Raw genomic sequence first — 17,834 nt, 5'->3', positions numbered from 1 at the left:
ACGACAGAGGGTGGGAGAGTTCACCAGGGTCTGCCACCCCCCCATTAAGTCACCTCGTCCCCTCAGGAAGCACCAGGAGGCAGGAGCACGTGTTGACGGCGGGTGGTGAACGTACCATTAACGAGGAAACAGGTGCCCTACGCCTCATTGTTTCAACTCCAAAAAAAATAAGAACCTTTAAAAAAAAAAAAAAACGGCGGGATAAATTTGACTGAAGACGTGATTCATGGGTAAAGATCGTGTTAATGACAGGAAGGAAGTTGAGGGAAGAGAAAAGCCGGAGGAGGGAAGGGAGGCAGGAGCGTCGGGATTCTAAACATCAGATAATCTGCAAACACAGACTTTTACGGATAATTTCACCTCGTTTTAACACAGAAAATGAAATGAAACCACACAACAAACACCAAACTCCAATTGATTATAAAAGATTTAATTTAAAATGTAGAAAAACATCTTTGTCCAGCAAATTAACTCCAACTATTTTTTTTTTTTATATTATTAACAACCATCCAATTGCTTACAGCTTTATTTATCAGGAAACAATGTTCATTTGTGTTCTGTATTAGACAACCAAGTTCTTCACCTGCTTGGATTAAAAGCACAAATATCTTCAGTTTGTCAAAGCAGAATCAGGCCCCAGGCCCAAAGGTTAAACTACATCTGAGTTAAATAAACTTTACACACAATCTTTAGAATCTACACTCCGGTTAAGTGCTTCCTCTGTCTTTATTTCTAAATCCACTACTCCTTCGTTATAAAACCTGCATAATCCTTCTTTAAAATGTTCACATTCTCTATTTCCATCTAACATCTCACATTAAAAGGTCTCTCATGTCTCACATTCCTCTTTTCTTTCACTTCACAAACCTTTAAAATCACATCCTTTAACATAATCTGCACCCAGTTCATCATCATCATTCAAGAATACTGAATCTAACTTACGTCCATTTTAACTTTTTATATAACCTTCCGTTAAACCAACTCCTAAAATACCCTCATACTGAAAATGCATGGTTAATTTCTACTTCATTCAACATGTTTTCATCTGTCATGACTGAGACCAGTGGCAGCCTAGGGGTCAAAGGTCAGGCATCCTCAACAGGCCTGCAGAAGGGGCTGGTAGGGCTCGGTCAGGATCTTGTATCGGATCTTGGTGTTAGTGATGGCCCCGTGTTTCTGCCGGAGGTGGAGACGCAGCTGGCTCTTATGGCGGAAGTGGAGGTCACACTTCTCACACTGAAAAACAAAGACACGACCGGTGAGAAGAGAGGAACCGACGGAGGAAAATATGGATCAAAGTTTAGGAGTTTTACATGAGGCTTTAGTTCTGACTTATTTAAAGGCTGGGGTCACAGTTCAGCCTGGTTTAGGTAACATTTCAGACACAGGAACTAGAATGTAGCATCTGAAGGACTTCACCTCTCCACACCAAGACATATTTTTAAAATTGCTAAAGGCCACATCACCACGATAATGACACCAGCCACTTTCAGACATACACTATGTGGACAAAAGTATTGGGACAGGATGAATTCAGGTGTTTCTTTTCTAACAGGGGTCTGGGCTATAAAACAATAATGACTAATGTTATAATGTAGTTTTATAAAGTGATAAATATCTTTGCATTGCATCGGATCATTTGATTTAAATTGTTATCTTTGCTTCCAAAATGCCTAAGAGATAGTTTTTGAATAAATGTCGATACATTTTGGGAAAAATAGGTCAAAGTTTAAATTTTTTATGAATTAACCCCCCCGTTTACTTATAATGGACGACATTTCAAATGTATGTAGCAGCAAAACTATTGGTTGAATTCATACTAAATTGGGGTTATAGATTGCCAGTGACCCAGAATAGATGTCATTACATTTTGGGAACAGTAGGTCAAAGTTCACATTTTTAATGAATTTTTTTCATCTTTTTTTCCTCCCATTTACTTATAATGTGCGAAATTTCAAATGTCTATGAAAACATCAATTTTGTTTCAATTTACTTCAAACTTGGCACATATATAGAGGCAACTGATATGCTGACATCACCACATGCATAGACATGATGACATCAGCTGGATCGATGCCAAAATAAGCTACAATACATGCGAGGGGCGGGGTTTGTTGTGCCTGGAACTACTTGTTATTATTGCTATCATTAGTGTTTGTGTTTAAAATCAACATAACTTCTCATTATCATTAAGATTTTAATCTTTCTTACTATTGTTATTATAATCGCAACTGTTAGCATTATTGTTACCTTTAACATTATTAATATAATATTGTTATTATCATGCCTCACAACATAATTGTTATTACTGATGTTATCTTTAATATTTTTAACAACAAGCAAACAATTGTTTGCTTTGTCATTGTTGTTATTGTTATCGTAGTCAGAATTTTTACCATTATACTAAATATTACTATTGTTATTCTCCTCTTATGACCCTCAAGTAAATGATGCATGTTAAAAGGTTTAAACCCGATGTGGACTCACGGTGTATGGCTTTTCTCCAGTGTGGATGCGTAGGTGACTCTTCAGGGTCTGCAGGTGGCGGAAGCGGGTTCCACAGGTGTGACAGGGGTAGGGTTTCTCCCCAGTGTGGATCAGGACGTGGGCCCTGAGGTGGGCAACCTAAAGCAAGAAAACAGGATGAGGTTGGACACATTGGCCTCGGTAAACCTCTGTCACCACGGAGATTTACACTCAATAATGATTTTGAGTCACAATGGATGCATTTAATGTATGTGCATCAGTTCCAGGTTTACATTTGTGGTGTGCTGAAGGAAAACTTTCAGTAATGTTGTTAGGATAGATTGTGTTTTTCCTGCTAAAACATCTACTGTGAAGGGTAATTACACGGTAAATTGTGTACTGTAATCCTAATTGTAGCTCTCCTGCGTTAATTACTGCATCCAGAGCTGTTTGTTTCATTTAACCATAAACCAGAGTTTGATCTCACCTGAACAAACCGGGCTCCACAAGTGTCACAGCGATAGGGTTTCTCTCCAGAGTGGATGCGAGAGTGAGTCTTCAGGTTTGCCGGTCGGTTGAACTGGGCGCCGCAGACATTACAGCGGTATGGTTTGTCACCTGAAAGGTCAAAGGTCACAGTTACAAAGGGAGCCACTATAGTTCTAATTATACTTTTGATGCTCCCACTAGCTTTGGTCCTTATTTACTTATTTTATAAATTTAAGTTTACTTTTGGTTATTTTTGCATATGCATAAGATGTGTTACTTATTTTGAAGAATTGACTTTTTTTTGTTTGTCTAGTTTCTTCCCCACAGCAGTCTCATTAATGCATAGTTACCACTCTGCTTTATTATCCACAATTGCACAACAACTTTACATAAGTTGATACTGTGTCTTTCTTTCTTATTTTACTTTATTACATTTTACTAAAGAGTCAAAATCTACTGACAAAGGATTCCTTGTATGTGTTTACATACTTGGCAAAGAAAGATGATACTGATTGTTTTCATTTTTCAGGTTTTATAAGAAAAATCTTGATTTAAAGGGAACATGCCAACAACAAATGTTCCCTGTTTTTGGTTTTATTCAGTAAATGAAACCATTTTTTCACGAGTTTCATTTTAGTCCGTTTTCATGCAAGAGAATAACTGTAATAAGGTATTTATTTAGAGTGGAGAGTAGAGAGTTTTTGTTTCACCTGAACAGACTGTCTTGGTTCCTCCAGAGTTTCCTGAATAGCAAAACGGTACAAAGTAGTTTTCTCTTTTGATGATGTGCTGGTTCTGAAGGTGAGTTTCTGGATCAGCTGGGAGCAGTTTGGGGAAAATGGAGCATGGTGAGACTGAGGAAGGAGGTAAAAAAGCAAAAATTAATCATATCTAGCTCATGGGAACATGCCTCTTTGGAATAATACAATGTCTGTGGTTCGGGGCTGGACCTACCTGTTCCCTCCTGAGTGGGGGGCACTGTTGGTTGGTCCACAGAGGGAGGTGGCCCGAGGGGAGGGGCTCGGCCAGAACCCTCGTAGCAGGAGGCCTGCCCCTGTCTGATGGAGGCACAATGGTTGGAAAACACTCTGTGCTGTTTGAGATCATCTGGTTTTATAAAACATGATGTGACGTTACCTATCAATCTGACCAGGCACTTCTCCAGACCACGCCTCTGGGGGAGTTTTTGGGGTCACAGTGTGACGCTGGGGTTCCTCTGCCTCCTCTTCCTTCACCGTAGTCGCAGCAAACAGAGGATTCAGGACGATGTACTTGTACTTTTTCCAGTTGCAGGCTTTTGGGTCCAAAGTCGGTTTGGTCTCACTCTGAAAAAAACAAACAAAACCCGGTCACTGAGTTTGGATTCATAAAAAACAACACAACTTTGACTTAACTGTTGGTTTTTAATGTTCCCACTGGCCCTTAAACACACCATAAGGTTCTTGTTGCAGGTGTTGGATTCGGCTGGAGAGTTGGGTTGGCAGCTGGAGCGAGCAGGACTGTCCGGAGACGGTGTGGGGGGGCCCAGGAGGGGGGAGTCAGGCTCTCCTTTTAGCTCCTTTGACCCAGGCTGGCAGGTCGGGAAAGCCCCTGGCTTCAGAGAGCCCCCACCCTCCACAGGGACCCTGCAGGAAAAACAGAGGAAGTGCTGTAATGAGCTAAACCTGTCAGCAAACAAACACGCAAACCGAGGCTGTAAACGGTGAAATAAATTCAGAACAAGCAGAACTACAGCAGTCGAGGCAGTTCAGTGTGTTAGTGTGTGTTATTTAAAGACACATGAAATAAAATTCTAGAGTTTTTATATATCTTGTGCCACTTATCACCAATTCCAAAGTTCTGGCTCAAACATGACAAAGAGGTGACATGTAAATATAATGATTTTCCTAGTTTACTGGAAACCATAAAACCTATTTTAACTATCCTGCACTCAGAGGTGTTTCTCAGATTCTTATGTCCCCTGATGAGGACCTATACCACAGTGAAGTCCTACTTCTTCTGTTGTGACCCATGGGGATTTATGATGTGTTCATGTTATATGATATTCATCTGACACTTTAAAAGATCATTTTATGAGTCATGAAAGTCATATTTTGTGGTAATAATACTGAACTGCATGTGATTCAAGTAACACCACAAACATCAAAATGGAAATTACCTCAATAAATTTAACAGAATTACAGGAAGTGAAAATTACTAAAAGTCTGGTCATGATGATGAAGCTGTGGTGAAATCTTCAGCAACTCAGAACAGTTCATGGACAGAGACAGTTAAAATGACACCATTTATGAAACATCTGGATGCGTAGACTTTATATTTGCATACTTTCACAGTCTGATACTCCAACAGTTTTATAACAAACTGACTTTCTTGACTTGTAAACTTATCTTCTAAATTCATCAAACTGATAGCATAATTAAAGCGGAATCAAAAATTATTCATTTCTCGCCATTGCCATTGCCATTGATTCCTGTAGATAATATGGTGCACAGCTGAAGGGGTGGGACTTCACTTTCCTATATGTCATTATCAACTAATCAGAACAGACTGAACGTTTTGGGTGGGAGGCACTGTCTCTAGATCCTTTTTTTTTTTTTTTTTTTAGAAGAAGAAACATAAATATGCAAAAACAAATTGCATATTTAGCCTTTTTCACACACACACACACACACACACATATATATAACAATATTGATCAGGAAACCTCACATATTTATCACCTTTAAATGAACTGTCCATCTACCAGTGTGTTTCTAAATAAATGAACTGGACCATAATACAAAATGCATGTTGACTGATAATATATTTGCTATTATATATAAATATTTTTACCAGATGTTCAACACAGGGACAGTAAAACACTCATAAGACAGTTTTCAGTAAACAGAATTGTGTTTTACCTGGTCGTCCCTGGCACTGGGAGTAAAACCTTCAGTCCTGGTTTGGGCAGATCCCCTTCTTTGGGGGCGACAAAGGAAACAGAGACCCTGGAGTCCAGCTCCACCTGTGGACGTCTAATGTTTATGTTGTCGCTGCTGAAAAAATAAGAAAATCGCCAGTTATCAAAGTTATCAAACACAAAACCTCTCTGTAAAACACATTCCTTTTCGTTTTAATCTGCGTCCTCTGATGCAGGTTTTCTTCTCTCTCACCAGTGCATCTGCATGAAGTCCCGGCAGGTGTCAGCCACATGGTCCATCTGCAGATAGGTGGCGACGGCGAGGACACCTGGGACGATGCTGGGAGTCAGTGGGAGGCGGGCGGTGTACATGAAGTCCAGCAGCAGGGAGACGCTAGACGGGTCCAAGGTGTTGGGGAGGGACACGGTCATTGGCTGGTCAACGCTGCTGCCGCCACCGTGAAGCAGAGCATGGCGGGAGTAGAGCGAGTAGAAGAACCCACTAGAGACGAGACCAAGAAGATATGAATATGAAGTGGTACAAGTCCATACATTATTTGTCATTTGGAGAATATTTCTAGTGTTTTTGTGCAGATGAACTGAATGTCCCATCATATTAATAAAAAGTGAAGACAAATAAATTATTCTTATGTTAAATCAAATAAGAAGCAAACCAATGAAAATAATGCATACTAACTTTGCTTCAGAGTGTTTTCAGTTTTTACTCATATCTTTTACATTGTTTTACATCTTTCAGGTTGTTTTGTTTTCATCTTGCTGGTTTTTTTTAATTTCCTGTTTGCATTTTGTTGCTCCTTTTGGGTCATTTTGTTTTTGTTGTGCTGAAATTTTATGTCCCTTCTGTCTTTTTACATCTTGTGATTTTATTTTAGCTTTGTTGCATGTTTTACTTTCATTTTCATCTTGTTTCAAATTCTTTTTATCTTGTTATATCTATTATGTCATTTTTCTGTTAGTTATTTTAGTTTTGTTGGATCTTTTTGTTTCATTTTCATCTTGTTTCATCTTTTTTTTTTGTTATGTCTTTAATGTAATTTGTATCTTGCACAATATAAAATTACTCTCAAATACATTAAAACTAAATCAATGAGACTTTTTTGGCAAACATAAGGAGCAGAAAGTAAAAGTTAAATGAGTAAAAGTATAAACTGTGTGTCCTATTCTGTTAGTTCCCACCTACCTCTGCTGCTTATCTCAAGTGGAAATTGCATCAGAAACCAAAATGAGTTGGATCATTAGAGCGATTAGAGAGTCTAGACTTTGTGTGAATACCAACCTGCAGGCCACCAGCACAGCACAGTGCGCCTGCAGCCGTTGGTTCCTGATGAGCAGGGTGGTGTCGGTCAGGATGTTTCTGTGTCGGAGTTCATTCAGGTTCAGTAGGACGTCATTGGAATGGCGAGTGAACTCCTTTATGTATCCTTCAGCCGGTGCTCCAGCTCTCACCCTGTATCCTTCCACTGCCTCCATTAGGCTCATCTGAGAAGGAGAAAAGTGTTATCGATCTGTGTTTTTTCATAAAGTGCTTCATGCAGGTCAAAGTGCATGATGAGCCAATAATCAGACTGAACAAACAGCAAAAGAGTGAGATAAAATACATTATAAATGCAAACTTGTTACAATAGGATCAAGAAAGGAATACAAGATAAAAAATAATAAAATAAATCAACAGAATTAGCTATCTTAAGTCAGCACAAACAGAAAGAACTATTAAAAAATATGATAAAAAGAGGTGAGTAATGCTCATAAACCAGTATTTTCCATTGTTTCAATAGATATAACCTATAGTGCATCATGAGAAGAGTGAAGTTGCACATAAATAACCTTCCTGTCCACTTTTACTGCCAGTTCCTCATTATATTATAGGTATTTTTGAGGAGATAAACCATCCATTTAAGAAGGTATAAATCACAGCTTCATATTGTGCACATTATTGCAAAAAAATACACTGTTCAGATACTTAATGAAATGAATTAAATGCACTTAGATGGAACTAACAAGGTCTTTTTCCCCTCAAGCTGCTTATTGGAGGGTTTTTATGCTAATTCTCTTGGCTCAACAAATAAAATCTTGGGAACAGATATAACATTTTGCACACAGATCATACACTTGCATGTTATGTTTGCATGAACAGACATTTTTCTACTGATGTCCAGTAGTGACCTACCTGTGTGTAACTGGTAGAATAAATAGATGGAGTGTCCCAGACACTATTAGGTGAGACCAGCTCCCTACTCGTACCTGTGTAAAGAAAAAAACTGAATTATTAACTTTATCTGAAAGAAAACTAAGTTACAACAAAGACATAAAATATTCGAGATATGAAATAAATTGAACCACTTGTGTATTTATGGACATTTAATAGCTACATAACCTAAATTATATTTTAAAAAATCTAACCTTTATTTGAATCTTTTAACTAGAATTATAATGTAACTGTTATATCTTTACATTTTAACATCCACAAGGACACATTTAAGGATTCAGGTTACATTAGTAGTTTAGTTTGTTTTTTAGCCACGTTAACAGAAAATTGAAGATGTTCCCTTTCACATTAAGTCTAATACATGCATTTTCTTCTTTTAGAATCCTAATCCTAAATTCTATGAAAAGGGCGGAGGTTCAAGTTTAAGAATTTCTGCTTAAAAATAACCAAATCACCTCCCATTTGCAAAGTTCTTATCAAAGATCCCATGTCATTTAGAGGCGTTACACTTAGAAAATCGTGTCCCAACTTACCCCGACCAGCAGGGACGAGATGTAACGTTCACCAAAGTGGCGTCAAAGCCCTGGTCTCAGTCTCCTCTGAAGGTTCAGAGCCTGTACCATCAGCCTCCTGTGACTCCGATCAGACTGTGATCCAAGCAGGAGGAAGACGCCTCTTTATAATGTTGTGCAGGAAGCCCCCATTCGACCAGGGCTGCTTGTTTCCTCTTTCCTCAATGGCCCACGCGTACACTGGAAGCAGCGCAGGAAAGACCCTGGCCTGGGCTCCTAGTATTTTTAGTGGGCTATTAGTTTTTCTAAACCCCCATAGATCGAAGTAAAGTAATGGCAGGAAAGCAAAGTGTGTCTCTGGGCTGTGTTGAAAAAATATATATGAGGACCCTTGGGGAGACGTGGTCCACGCCTGGTTGTACAGAGAACATCAACCTCCCGCCACCAACGCTTTCCTACCCTTAAACCCTCCAGGACAGAGGAAACTGTCTGAGAGGAAGCTAGAAGACTAATTGTTGGATAAACAAACTGTGCTACACTTATAGCTAGCTTTTTGTTGTAAAATTAAGCTTATGGATTACACAATTTTAACTTAAACTACATTTAAGGTAATTCACATACACATGAAACAAATATGAATCTGAGACAAATCATACAATTTAAAGTCACTAAGTTTATTTTATTTGTGATATCACATTCATATTTGTTTAATTTATGAATTATCATGCACTCAGGATAGTTTATTAGTTTGGTAATGTTAAATTTGTGTAAGTTAAAGGTTCAATATGTAAAATTTGCATATGTTTAAGTTTCAAAGCTAACAGCAGCCTTGGTTAACTTAGTATTTTAGCAGCCTGTTCACTGATTTCTATGAAGGAAACGGGTTGTTTTTCCAAAAGTTATTTCTGTTCCTTAGTATGTCTCTTCTGCTCCTTTACAATAACAACACTAAATACTGTTAGCTTGGACATGTTAGCCATTGGTAACAAATGACCCACATGAAACCAGGACAAAACTTTCAAATACACAAAAATTTCATATGCAATTACAATACATACAATGTATCTGTTGGTCTGTTTTACCAAATTCTGAAAATAAGCTTTTTATTCTGATTTTCTATGCAGATTGTCAGTCATCTAACTTCTTTTTCACCATATTCAAATTATAGTCTATACAATTAAAATAGAATATATAATATTCTAACAACCATTGTTAATAATAACACCAATTAAAAGGTAAAGATGTTCTTGTGTGTAAATTAAGTTTGTGTTAAGAGTCGGTTTTGCACTGGACGTTGGTTGGTTGTTTTTAGGGACATTGTTACCAAGGGCCAAGGATCTCAGATCTAAAATGAAACCAATCTGGGAAAATGTTACAGTTACAATACCACAATCAGGTGTGTCCAACCCTGGTCCTCGAGAGCTACTATCCTGCATGTTTTAGATGTATCCCTCTTCCAACACACCTGATTCAAATGATAAGCCTATCATCAAGCTCTGCAGAAGCCTGATAACGACTGCCAGGTGTGCTGGAAGAGGGAAACATCTAAAACATGAAGGATACCAGCCCTCCAAGACCAGGATTGGACACCCCTGATCTAAAACATGCAGGATGGTAGCTCTCAAGGACCAGGGTTGGGCACCCCTGCACTAAATGCTTCTCCAAAAAGCCCTGGCTCCAATAGACTGTTCTTTGACTTTTCTTTAAAAATACGATAATACATAATGATCTAATACTATAATTATATTTTTTCCATGACTCCTTCTGGTCTCAGCTGATTTATTTGAAACATCTAATAAATCCTTTAGTTTTTTCTTATATTAATCAGATCTCAGGTCCAATAGAAGGTTTGATGTCTGCTGTGTTGGGCTTTGACTAACACCTCACTCCGCTGCTGATCCAGACGTTTACTTTCTTTTTACTTGATAAAACACATTTTTTTCCTGACATACATCTCCACTGTAGTTGTGGTTCCTAAGCTCCACTAACAAGACTTAAAATAACTTTGTTATATAATGCTTGATGAAATTTACCATTTTACGTAGTCAGTTAGCACTTATCATATAACATCATGTTGCAACAGAAGTAAAAACTCTTCAGAGAAGTGATGAAGTCTTTTGGATGAGACAAAATGTGTTCAAGAACAAAACCAGTCCAACTGAACTTTAAAAACTATCATTACAGAGTGAATGACTGGACTCATATGAACAGCACTGAAGGGACTAAGGTGTTTTATTAACAGAAAATAAAATAAAGAAACAACACAACACCTATAGGAAGATATTGCAGAGTCCACAGGGTGATGAGGATCAGGGTGATGGTGAGAATGTCCAAGTAATGGCAGTGAGGAATGATATGAGAGTCCGGGTCAGTCTATGGAGGAGTGACAATGATCTGGCACCGCACTGGCGCAGAGGAGCTTCGTATATGGGGCCCTGATGGAGACCTGCTCCAGGTGCGGTGCCAGCAGGTGATAATGGTAATTAGTCTGAAGGAGGGGTCAGCAGTAACGCACCAGTGCACCATGACAGAAAAACAACTAAAGCAGTGTACACATATAAAGATAATCGCGCTTTTTGTCCCAATTTTCCCTCTTCCCAACCAAGGACAGCAAATGCCAGATTATTTTATGTCTTATAAGATTATCCTATAAGATTATCCTACGGTCTGAGGTATGTTAAGAGTGAATTTGTCCCAATAATCAGCTCCAAAACGGGTCAGGGCTGAAAATCATAAATATTAAACTTTTTCAATATTTACGACCAAAAATCTTCACGTGTTTGAGGAATGCCAATGACTCCCAAGTCATGACTCCATGAATTGTGACTTGGAACAGAATGCAGCCAATTAAGACGCGAGCTGACTGAGGAACAAGGAAGCAGGCATAAATAAAAACAAGCATGGGCAACCTGACCTGTTTCTTTTTTTGAGTTTGGGATTTTCACGTCAAAAATAGTCCCAAGAACACCATCATTCCCGCCTCTCGTATGTCCTCTTCCATGTTGCATGTTGTGTTTTTCAGTTGTTGCTATGCATCTTCTTCATTTTTGTTAGATCACGTTTGATCACATGAGATTTCTGGCTTGGAGGACTAGATTCTAGATCAGTGGTGGAACAGAATTGTTATCAGGCATTGAACAGTTTTGATCGTACTCTGCATGGCGTGCTCCGATAATCTCAACAAAGCACACCACACACAGTACGATCAAAACTGTTCAATGCCTGATTTTTCTATCTTCATGTGTGGGGTCTGTAACAGATAAAGAATCTCTTCAGATTTAGAAAATCCTTATGTGTGTACCCTGCCTAAGGATGATTTTTTGTGTGCTGTTTTCTTTTCTATCGATTTTGTCATTTTAACACGTGCAAATGTTCCATCAAAACACATTGTCCCCCAACATCTTTTTTGTTTGCAAAACAACTACATCCTGTGGCTAGCACAGCAAAAGACGAGCATGAGTTTTCTTAAAAATGTTTTTTTGCCTCTACTGCAACATGATGTTCTACAGTGCCAGACATGTGAAGCATGTCAATAGGTCTAGATATACAAGACTAAACATCCAGTATACAAATGATATTCAGTCAATTCTGTCTCAAATCAAACCAACATGGTCCATTATTTAATGAGCACCCCATAAAAAACATACCTCTCTCATATTGTGATGTATAATTTCACCATAATTCACTGAATGAAAACATAGATATACAGCAGCTCTATGCAAAGAGAAACTGTGTCAGTGCTGAGTTGACTGGTTCACATACACTGGGATTAATAAACGCTCCACAACATTATCCGGAAGCTTCTGGCTCAATGCCGGAGAGCAAAGGGGATGTGTTATGAGGACCAGAAAGGAAGGAAGCAAGACAAAATCGATGGTTCGAGATGGGAGACACCACTCACTGGTAGTGAAAAACAACCCCCCTCCCTCCCTCCCTCAGTGAGAGAAATGCAGCCGACAGATGTGCAGGAACTGCCCTACACACCCACATACACGGTGTCGAATGCATCCTGCAAAGCTGCTCAGAGACGAGGATGAAAACGCCTGCGCAGGACATCCGTCAATAATAAAGCAAGCAGGAGAGAGAAATGGATAGGGAGGGGGGACAAGGAGGGGGTTGAGGAGTGAGGAGAGAAGGGCTTGGAGGTCACAATTAACTAAAAAACAAGCGGAAAGTTACCTCATCCTCTGGACAGGCTTTGGTTCAGCGACAAGGCACTGGACAGTTAATTGAGGTAGTGAAAAGGTGAAAAATATGAACTGTGTTTCCTTCACATCAAAGTATTTCACAGAAGGGGAGCGTGAAGAAGGAGGAGAGGGATCTTCAGAAAGCTGGAAGTGAACAGGCTTTTCATTTTCACTGATAAGGCTGCGAACGGAAGCAAAGTCAGAAACACTGCATGCTCATGGGTGTGTTCATGTATATATATGAAGTTTGTGTTGGATTCTGTTTTGATGTCGGCTATTTCCATTTCTAATCTAACAACTGCCTCTAATCTCTAAAATTCATGCAAATTTTGTTATAATCTTAACGCTCGTTCTTGGGTTTTTCAATGAGTCTTTTGCTCTTCTATAGCAGCTACATTGTGTAAAAGTTGCAGTTAGCATTGAAATGCAGTCGGCTAATGTCAACAACCAGCCTAACACACAAACTTGGTGAAAGCACAGATGCACACTAAATTTTTCGTACTAGATCCTTAAAATCTCAGTATCTCTCAATGATATCTAGTTGTGAAGCTGCAGAATTCTATCGGCTGAATACACCATGCTTCACCCTCCCTTTGGTGGCCGCTAGAAATGTAAAATAATTTCATAGGTGCTACTGTCTGCATTTTTAGTGAATGCTCCAAGCTCTTTATTTTAAGAAAAATGCTGGTTTCATCACCTGATGAAGTTTACCATTATATCAAGTCAGTAAGCTAGCATTTAGCATTTGCTCACCCATGATCCCTCACACTCCTGCAGCTCAGCACCTTTTGTCCAAATATGATCACTTCCTATTCCAAAAAGGCAGCACAGTCAACAGCTAATTCCCAAACTACCGACTTGAAAGAAAGCAGAAGAAAACAAGAAAAGAAGTTCAATATTTATCTAAATTTTCTCCATGACTTTTTTTCCTTATATGCTATCAGTATATACACAGATTTGCATTACTGCATTAGCATTAAAACTAATTACCAAGTTAGATATTGATCTGACTTTAAAAAAAAAGTGAAAAAAGTGATTATGAATGTAGATAATGTAATGTAGCACCATACATGGTAGGTAAAACTAAACAGATCATTTAAAGGTAACGAAAACACAACTGTTCTTATTTTCAGGTGATTATACACCTAAATAATATATAATTGCAAATATCAAAGTCCATTTATGCAGATATCTTCCTAAGTTTTACTCATTGCATATTTAATTACAGTTAGTAAAACAGTAAAATGGTGTTTGCAGGAACTAAACAAATGTGTTATGGGTGAAACATGAAATAAAATGCCCATGTTTGGATATCAGTCCTTTGAAAATATGAATCGGAAGTAAATGTTTGCTTGGGATGTAGAGTGCGTGTGTCCTTGTGTTTGTATTTGTTTGGATGGAGAGCGCATCGATTGTGTGCTGTTCTCAACCTGAAAAAAAAAAAAAAGACAAAAGCATAAAGGAAAACAACGAGTAAAAAAACAGAGCAAGATGTGGGTCTCGGCTACTTCCAGGCATTGTGAGAAGAACGGATGAGGGGGGCGGTTGAGGAAAAGTGAGAACATTACTAAACAGGTTCAGCAATGGGCGGAAGCCATTGAGTCTATCCCGTTGGTGAGGCTGGGCAACGCTCATAGTGACTTCCTGTATGTTAACCCGTAGACGGCGTCCATCAGCCTCCACATGTGATAAAACTATGCAGAACTGGCTCTGTTAACAGGCACGATTTATCTCCAACAATCTGATACGTACATATTTACATATAATGTCTAGCGTACATAAAAAAGTAAATACATAATGTTATTAATCAATATAATTCAATACAATTTTGTCTTCTCAGATTGACATCACAGGACATTGTATTTTCTCCCTCTGCTGTGGAAACTAAAAAGAATAACGTGAAAAAAGGGAGCAACAAAATGATCAAGAAATGAAAAGAAATACACAAAATAAGCAAGAAGAAATAGCAAGATAGGCAACAAAATGAAAAAAATCAATAACAAAATGAAAAGAATAAGCAACAACATGAGGAAAAATTAACAAAATAACCAACAGGAACAAAATTTGAAAAATAATTGCTAAAATGGAAAGACTATGCAATAAAATAAAGACACAAAATAATAAAATGATCAATAAAATGGATAACATAAGCAACAAAATGAAGAAAAATGACCAATATAATTAGTAAAAGGAAGAAAATAAGTCACGCAATGAAAGAAATAAGTAACTAACTCATTATAACACATTAACAGAAAATTGAACAAAAATCAATAAATTGAACAAAAAAAGCAACAAAATAGACAGAAATTAGCACAATAATCAACCAAATGAAAAAAAATAGCTAACAAAAAATGAACTTTTTTTGGCAGATTTCCACAGAAATATTGGTTAAATCTTAAAACTTGGTTAAACTGACTTGAATCTGCTGAGCTCATGTTTTTTCTTCCATATCTAAACATATGTGATAAAGTGCAGACGAGGATTAAAACCCGCCTGATCTCTACATGCTTCACATAAAAAGGAATACATGAACTCTAATCTAATAAACACCCTCTTATCAGCTGTCAGTCTCTGAAAACCAGGGATTCCCCTGCTGGGCGGTTTCCTGGACAGACTTACACATTGTTTATCTGATAACGTATGGGCAGTGGCTTTGGCTTCAACCCTTGGTCGCCGCCAAAGTGTTGATGGTTCTTATAACAATAACACAGATCTGGCCTGCAGCGGCCCTTCCGCAGAGCGCAGGGCTATGGACATATATGGACAAAGACATGGGAGGAAGCCGGAGGAAGTGGGGATATCCCCGAGAGCGCCCACCGTTGTTTATCCGCTCACTGGCAGCGAGAGACAGGGAAATCAAGCTAAATAAAAAGTCATAAAACAGCTCCAGCAAAAGAAGAAACACCAGGGGAAAGCGAACACAGGGTGGAGGAGACAGTTGACCTGATTTAATGAACCGCAAAATATTAAAATGACCTTCATCCTCAGTAAGCAACAACGAAAACAACGTCTGTACACTGGCAGAAAAAAAAACTAACTACTATCAGCTCTATGTCGACTCATCATTTCCATTGTTGGAACAGTGTTGAATTTAATGCACATTTTCATCTGGTTGCATCTTTTATGATATTTTTGTGTTCATCTTGTGTCATTTTTGTTTTGTTTTTTTTCCACATAATTTTTATTTTCTTATACTTTTTCTCTTATTGTATTAATTACATTGGTCTCATCTAGTTGCCACCTTTTCGTCTCATGTCATTTTTTTTGTGTCTTTTGAGTCATTTTCATGTTATATTTTACATCATTGAAAAAATAAAGGAACAGAATAAATGGTTTGGGAGCTCACAGGTTGTGCCTTTATTTTTTATATTTTTACTTTATATTTTTTATGGTTCCTTTATTTTTTCATGGTTAATTTTTTTGGGATCCTGCACACCTCCTATTTTTGGATGTGCATGTCGTTTAATTTTTTCATATTTTACATCATTGTCATCTTATTGTTTCATTTTCACATTTTTGTCAAGACAAATCTTGTTAAATCTTGTTTTTAATATTTTAAGATGGTCAATCATTAACTAGGATCATTATGGAAGTTCATTGATGATGCATGATGTTTTTGTATTTCATTCTTTTATTTAGGTTTTATTTATTCTTCTGTAAAGCACTATTTTCTTTTTTTGTACAGTTCTATGTCTTTTAATCAATTCTCGTATTTTATTCTTTTATTCTGGTTTTATTTATTCTTCTGCACAGCACTTTGGTCCACTGCGGTTGTTTTAAAGTGCTTTACCAATAAAGTTGGATTGGATTGGATTGCAGTTGAATATTTTTGATTTTTTTTCTCTGGTCCTGAAGAAACAACTTGCGTTCCTACAAATCACATTTTGTGGGTATTTTTTCCAAAGTATATATAGCGATATTATTTATTGTGTCTGTGTGACTTTCAAGACCTTTAAGTGTCTGATTTAAGGATTATTGATCCTTAAATCAGGAACAGTTTGGAACAATCACTCACCTGGGACATGAAAGTTAACAGGTTTTATCTTTTTCTCCGGTCTTGAAAAAACTATAAGATAAACTTTATTGATTCCACAATAGAGACAGTTCACCATTACAGCAGCTCCAAATATAGAGATCTAAGAAAGAAACAAAGAAAAACAAATCAAATTAATCCTCATTCATCATTATTGACAGTTATGTCCATTTTTTTTCCTCTTCATCTGCAACATTCAGTCTGTGTTAGTGCATATGGCACAGTTTTTTATACCAAAGTCTCTCTCTTGGCAACGTTAAACTTCTAATTTTAATTTTTCTAATAGATCATCAGAACACTAGAAAGAATGACTACTCTCTTGGGTCATTCAGGACAAAAATGTTCATTTCCCAAAAAACTGCTATAAAAACTTAACAGTTTAATATTTTTTTCTGCATAAACAACTTCAGCCCTGCTCAGAACTACCAAACACTCAAGCATTTAAAAACTTTTTGACCCTTTAACTTCCAGTTTGATTACTTGAAGGCATCAGTTATGAAAAATACACAAAAAACTAATTATTTTCCATATAGCAAATGTTTGGGGCTGTTTTGTTTGTTTTGTTTAATCAGTCTTGGATATTTCAAAATTTGCCAAAATACTGACTTTGGTGCATAATTACTTTTTGTGTAGCTTCAGATTTAACATCTCATTATAAGCACATTGTTAATGTCACAGCCATTACAAATATCATCATGCCCTCTATAATTCTATGGTTTAATTTTTGAGAAAAATTGTGAAATTTCTCTTTTTTATTGTTCACCACTAAAACCATTTCCTCATTACAAGCTTATTCATGAAATTCTTGTCGTTTCATTGGTTTTTGTACTTTTGTTATTGTGATTATTGAGTTCTTTCAAAATAACATGATAAAAAATTAAAATTACAATTAAAAAGCTCTTAACCCTAATCCCTAACCCTACATGCGTTTCTACAAATAGGACAGATGATATTTTGTGTCTTTATTCAGACAGACCACACACACGCGGAGGTCCACGGACACGCGCTGAGCTCACGCGCA

General features: G+C 37.5%; 1 protein-coding gene across 2 annotated transcripts; it reads right to left on the bottom strand.

The window, feature by feature from the left end:
* Positions 1–409: 409 nt before the first annotated feature.
* Positions 410–8,747, bottom strand: bcl6b (BCL6B transcription repressor). 2 transcript variants are annotated; one of them, XM_030162004.1, is made up of 12 exons: positions 8,615–8,747; positions 8,043–8,116; positions 7,152–7,354; positions 6,108–6,356; positions 5,856–5,990; positions 4,388–4,580; positions 4,093–4,280; positions 3,910–4,013; positions 3,666–3,809; positions 2,954–3,084; positions 2,488–2,625; positions 410–1,236 (listed from the first exon to the last, which is right to left on the bottom strand). In XM_030162004.1, exons 3-12 carry the CDS (start codon positions 7,352–7,354, stop codon positions 1,096–1,098), a joined length of 1,626 nt encoding a protein of 541 aa, XP_030017864.1. In that variant the 5' UTR covers positions 8,043–8,116; positions 8,615–8,747; the 3' UTR covers positions 410–1,095. The 2 variants fall into 2 exon arrangements, with proteins under 2 accessions (XP_030017864.1, XP_030017865.1); XM_030162005.1 differs by having other exon boundaries at positions 3,666–3,773.
* Between the last annotated feature and the right edge of the window lie 9,087 nt (positions 8,748–17,834).

Source organism: Sphaeramia orbicularis, chromosome 18 (genome assembly GCF_902148855.1).
Source record: "Sphaeramia orbicularis chromosome 18, fSphaOr1.1, whole genome shotgun sequence".
Classification (NCBI taxonomy): Eukaryota; Metazoa; Chordata; class Actinopteri; order Kurtiformes; family Apogonidae; genus Sphaeramia; species Sphaeramia orbicularis.
This window is presented reverse-complemented; position numbering and strand designations above follow the sequence as displayed.

What these genes read in the sequence shown, in the direction of transcription:
- bcl6b (XM_030162004.1), bottom strand. Translation starts at nt 7,354, where the DNA reads ATGAGCCTAATGGAGGCAGTGGAAGGATACAGGGTGAGAGCTGGAGCA. An exon ending in CCCCACTCAGGAGGGAACAG is followed by an intron (nt 3,810 to 3,909) that starts GTAGGTCCAGCC and finishes CTCCTTCCTCAG; the next exon opens with TCTCACCATGCTCCATTTTC. An exon ending in CTGGAGAAAAGCCATACACC is followed by an intron (nt 1,237 to 2,487) that starts GTGAGTCCACAT and finishes TTTGTTTTTCAG; the next exon opens with TGTGAGAAGTGTGACCTCCA.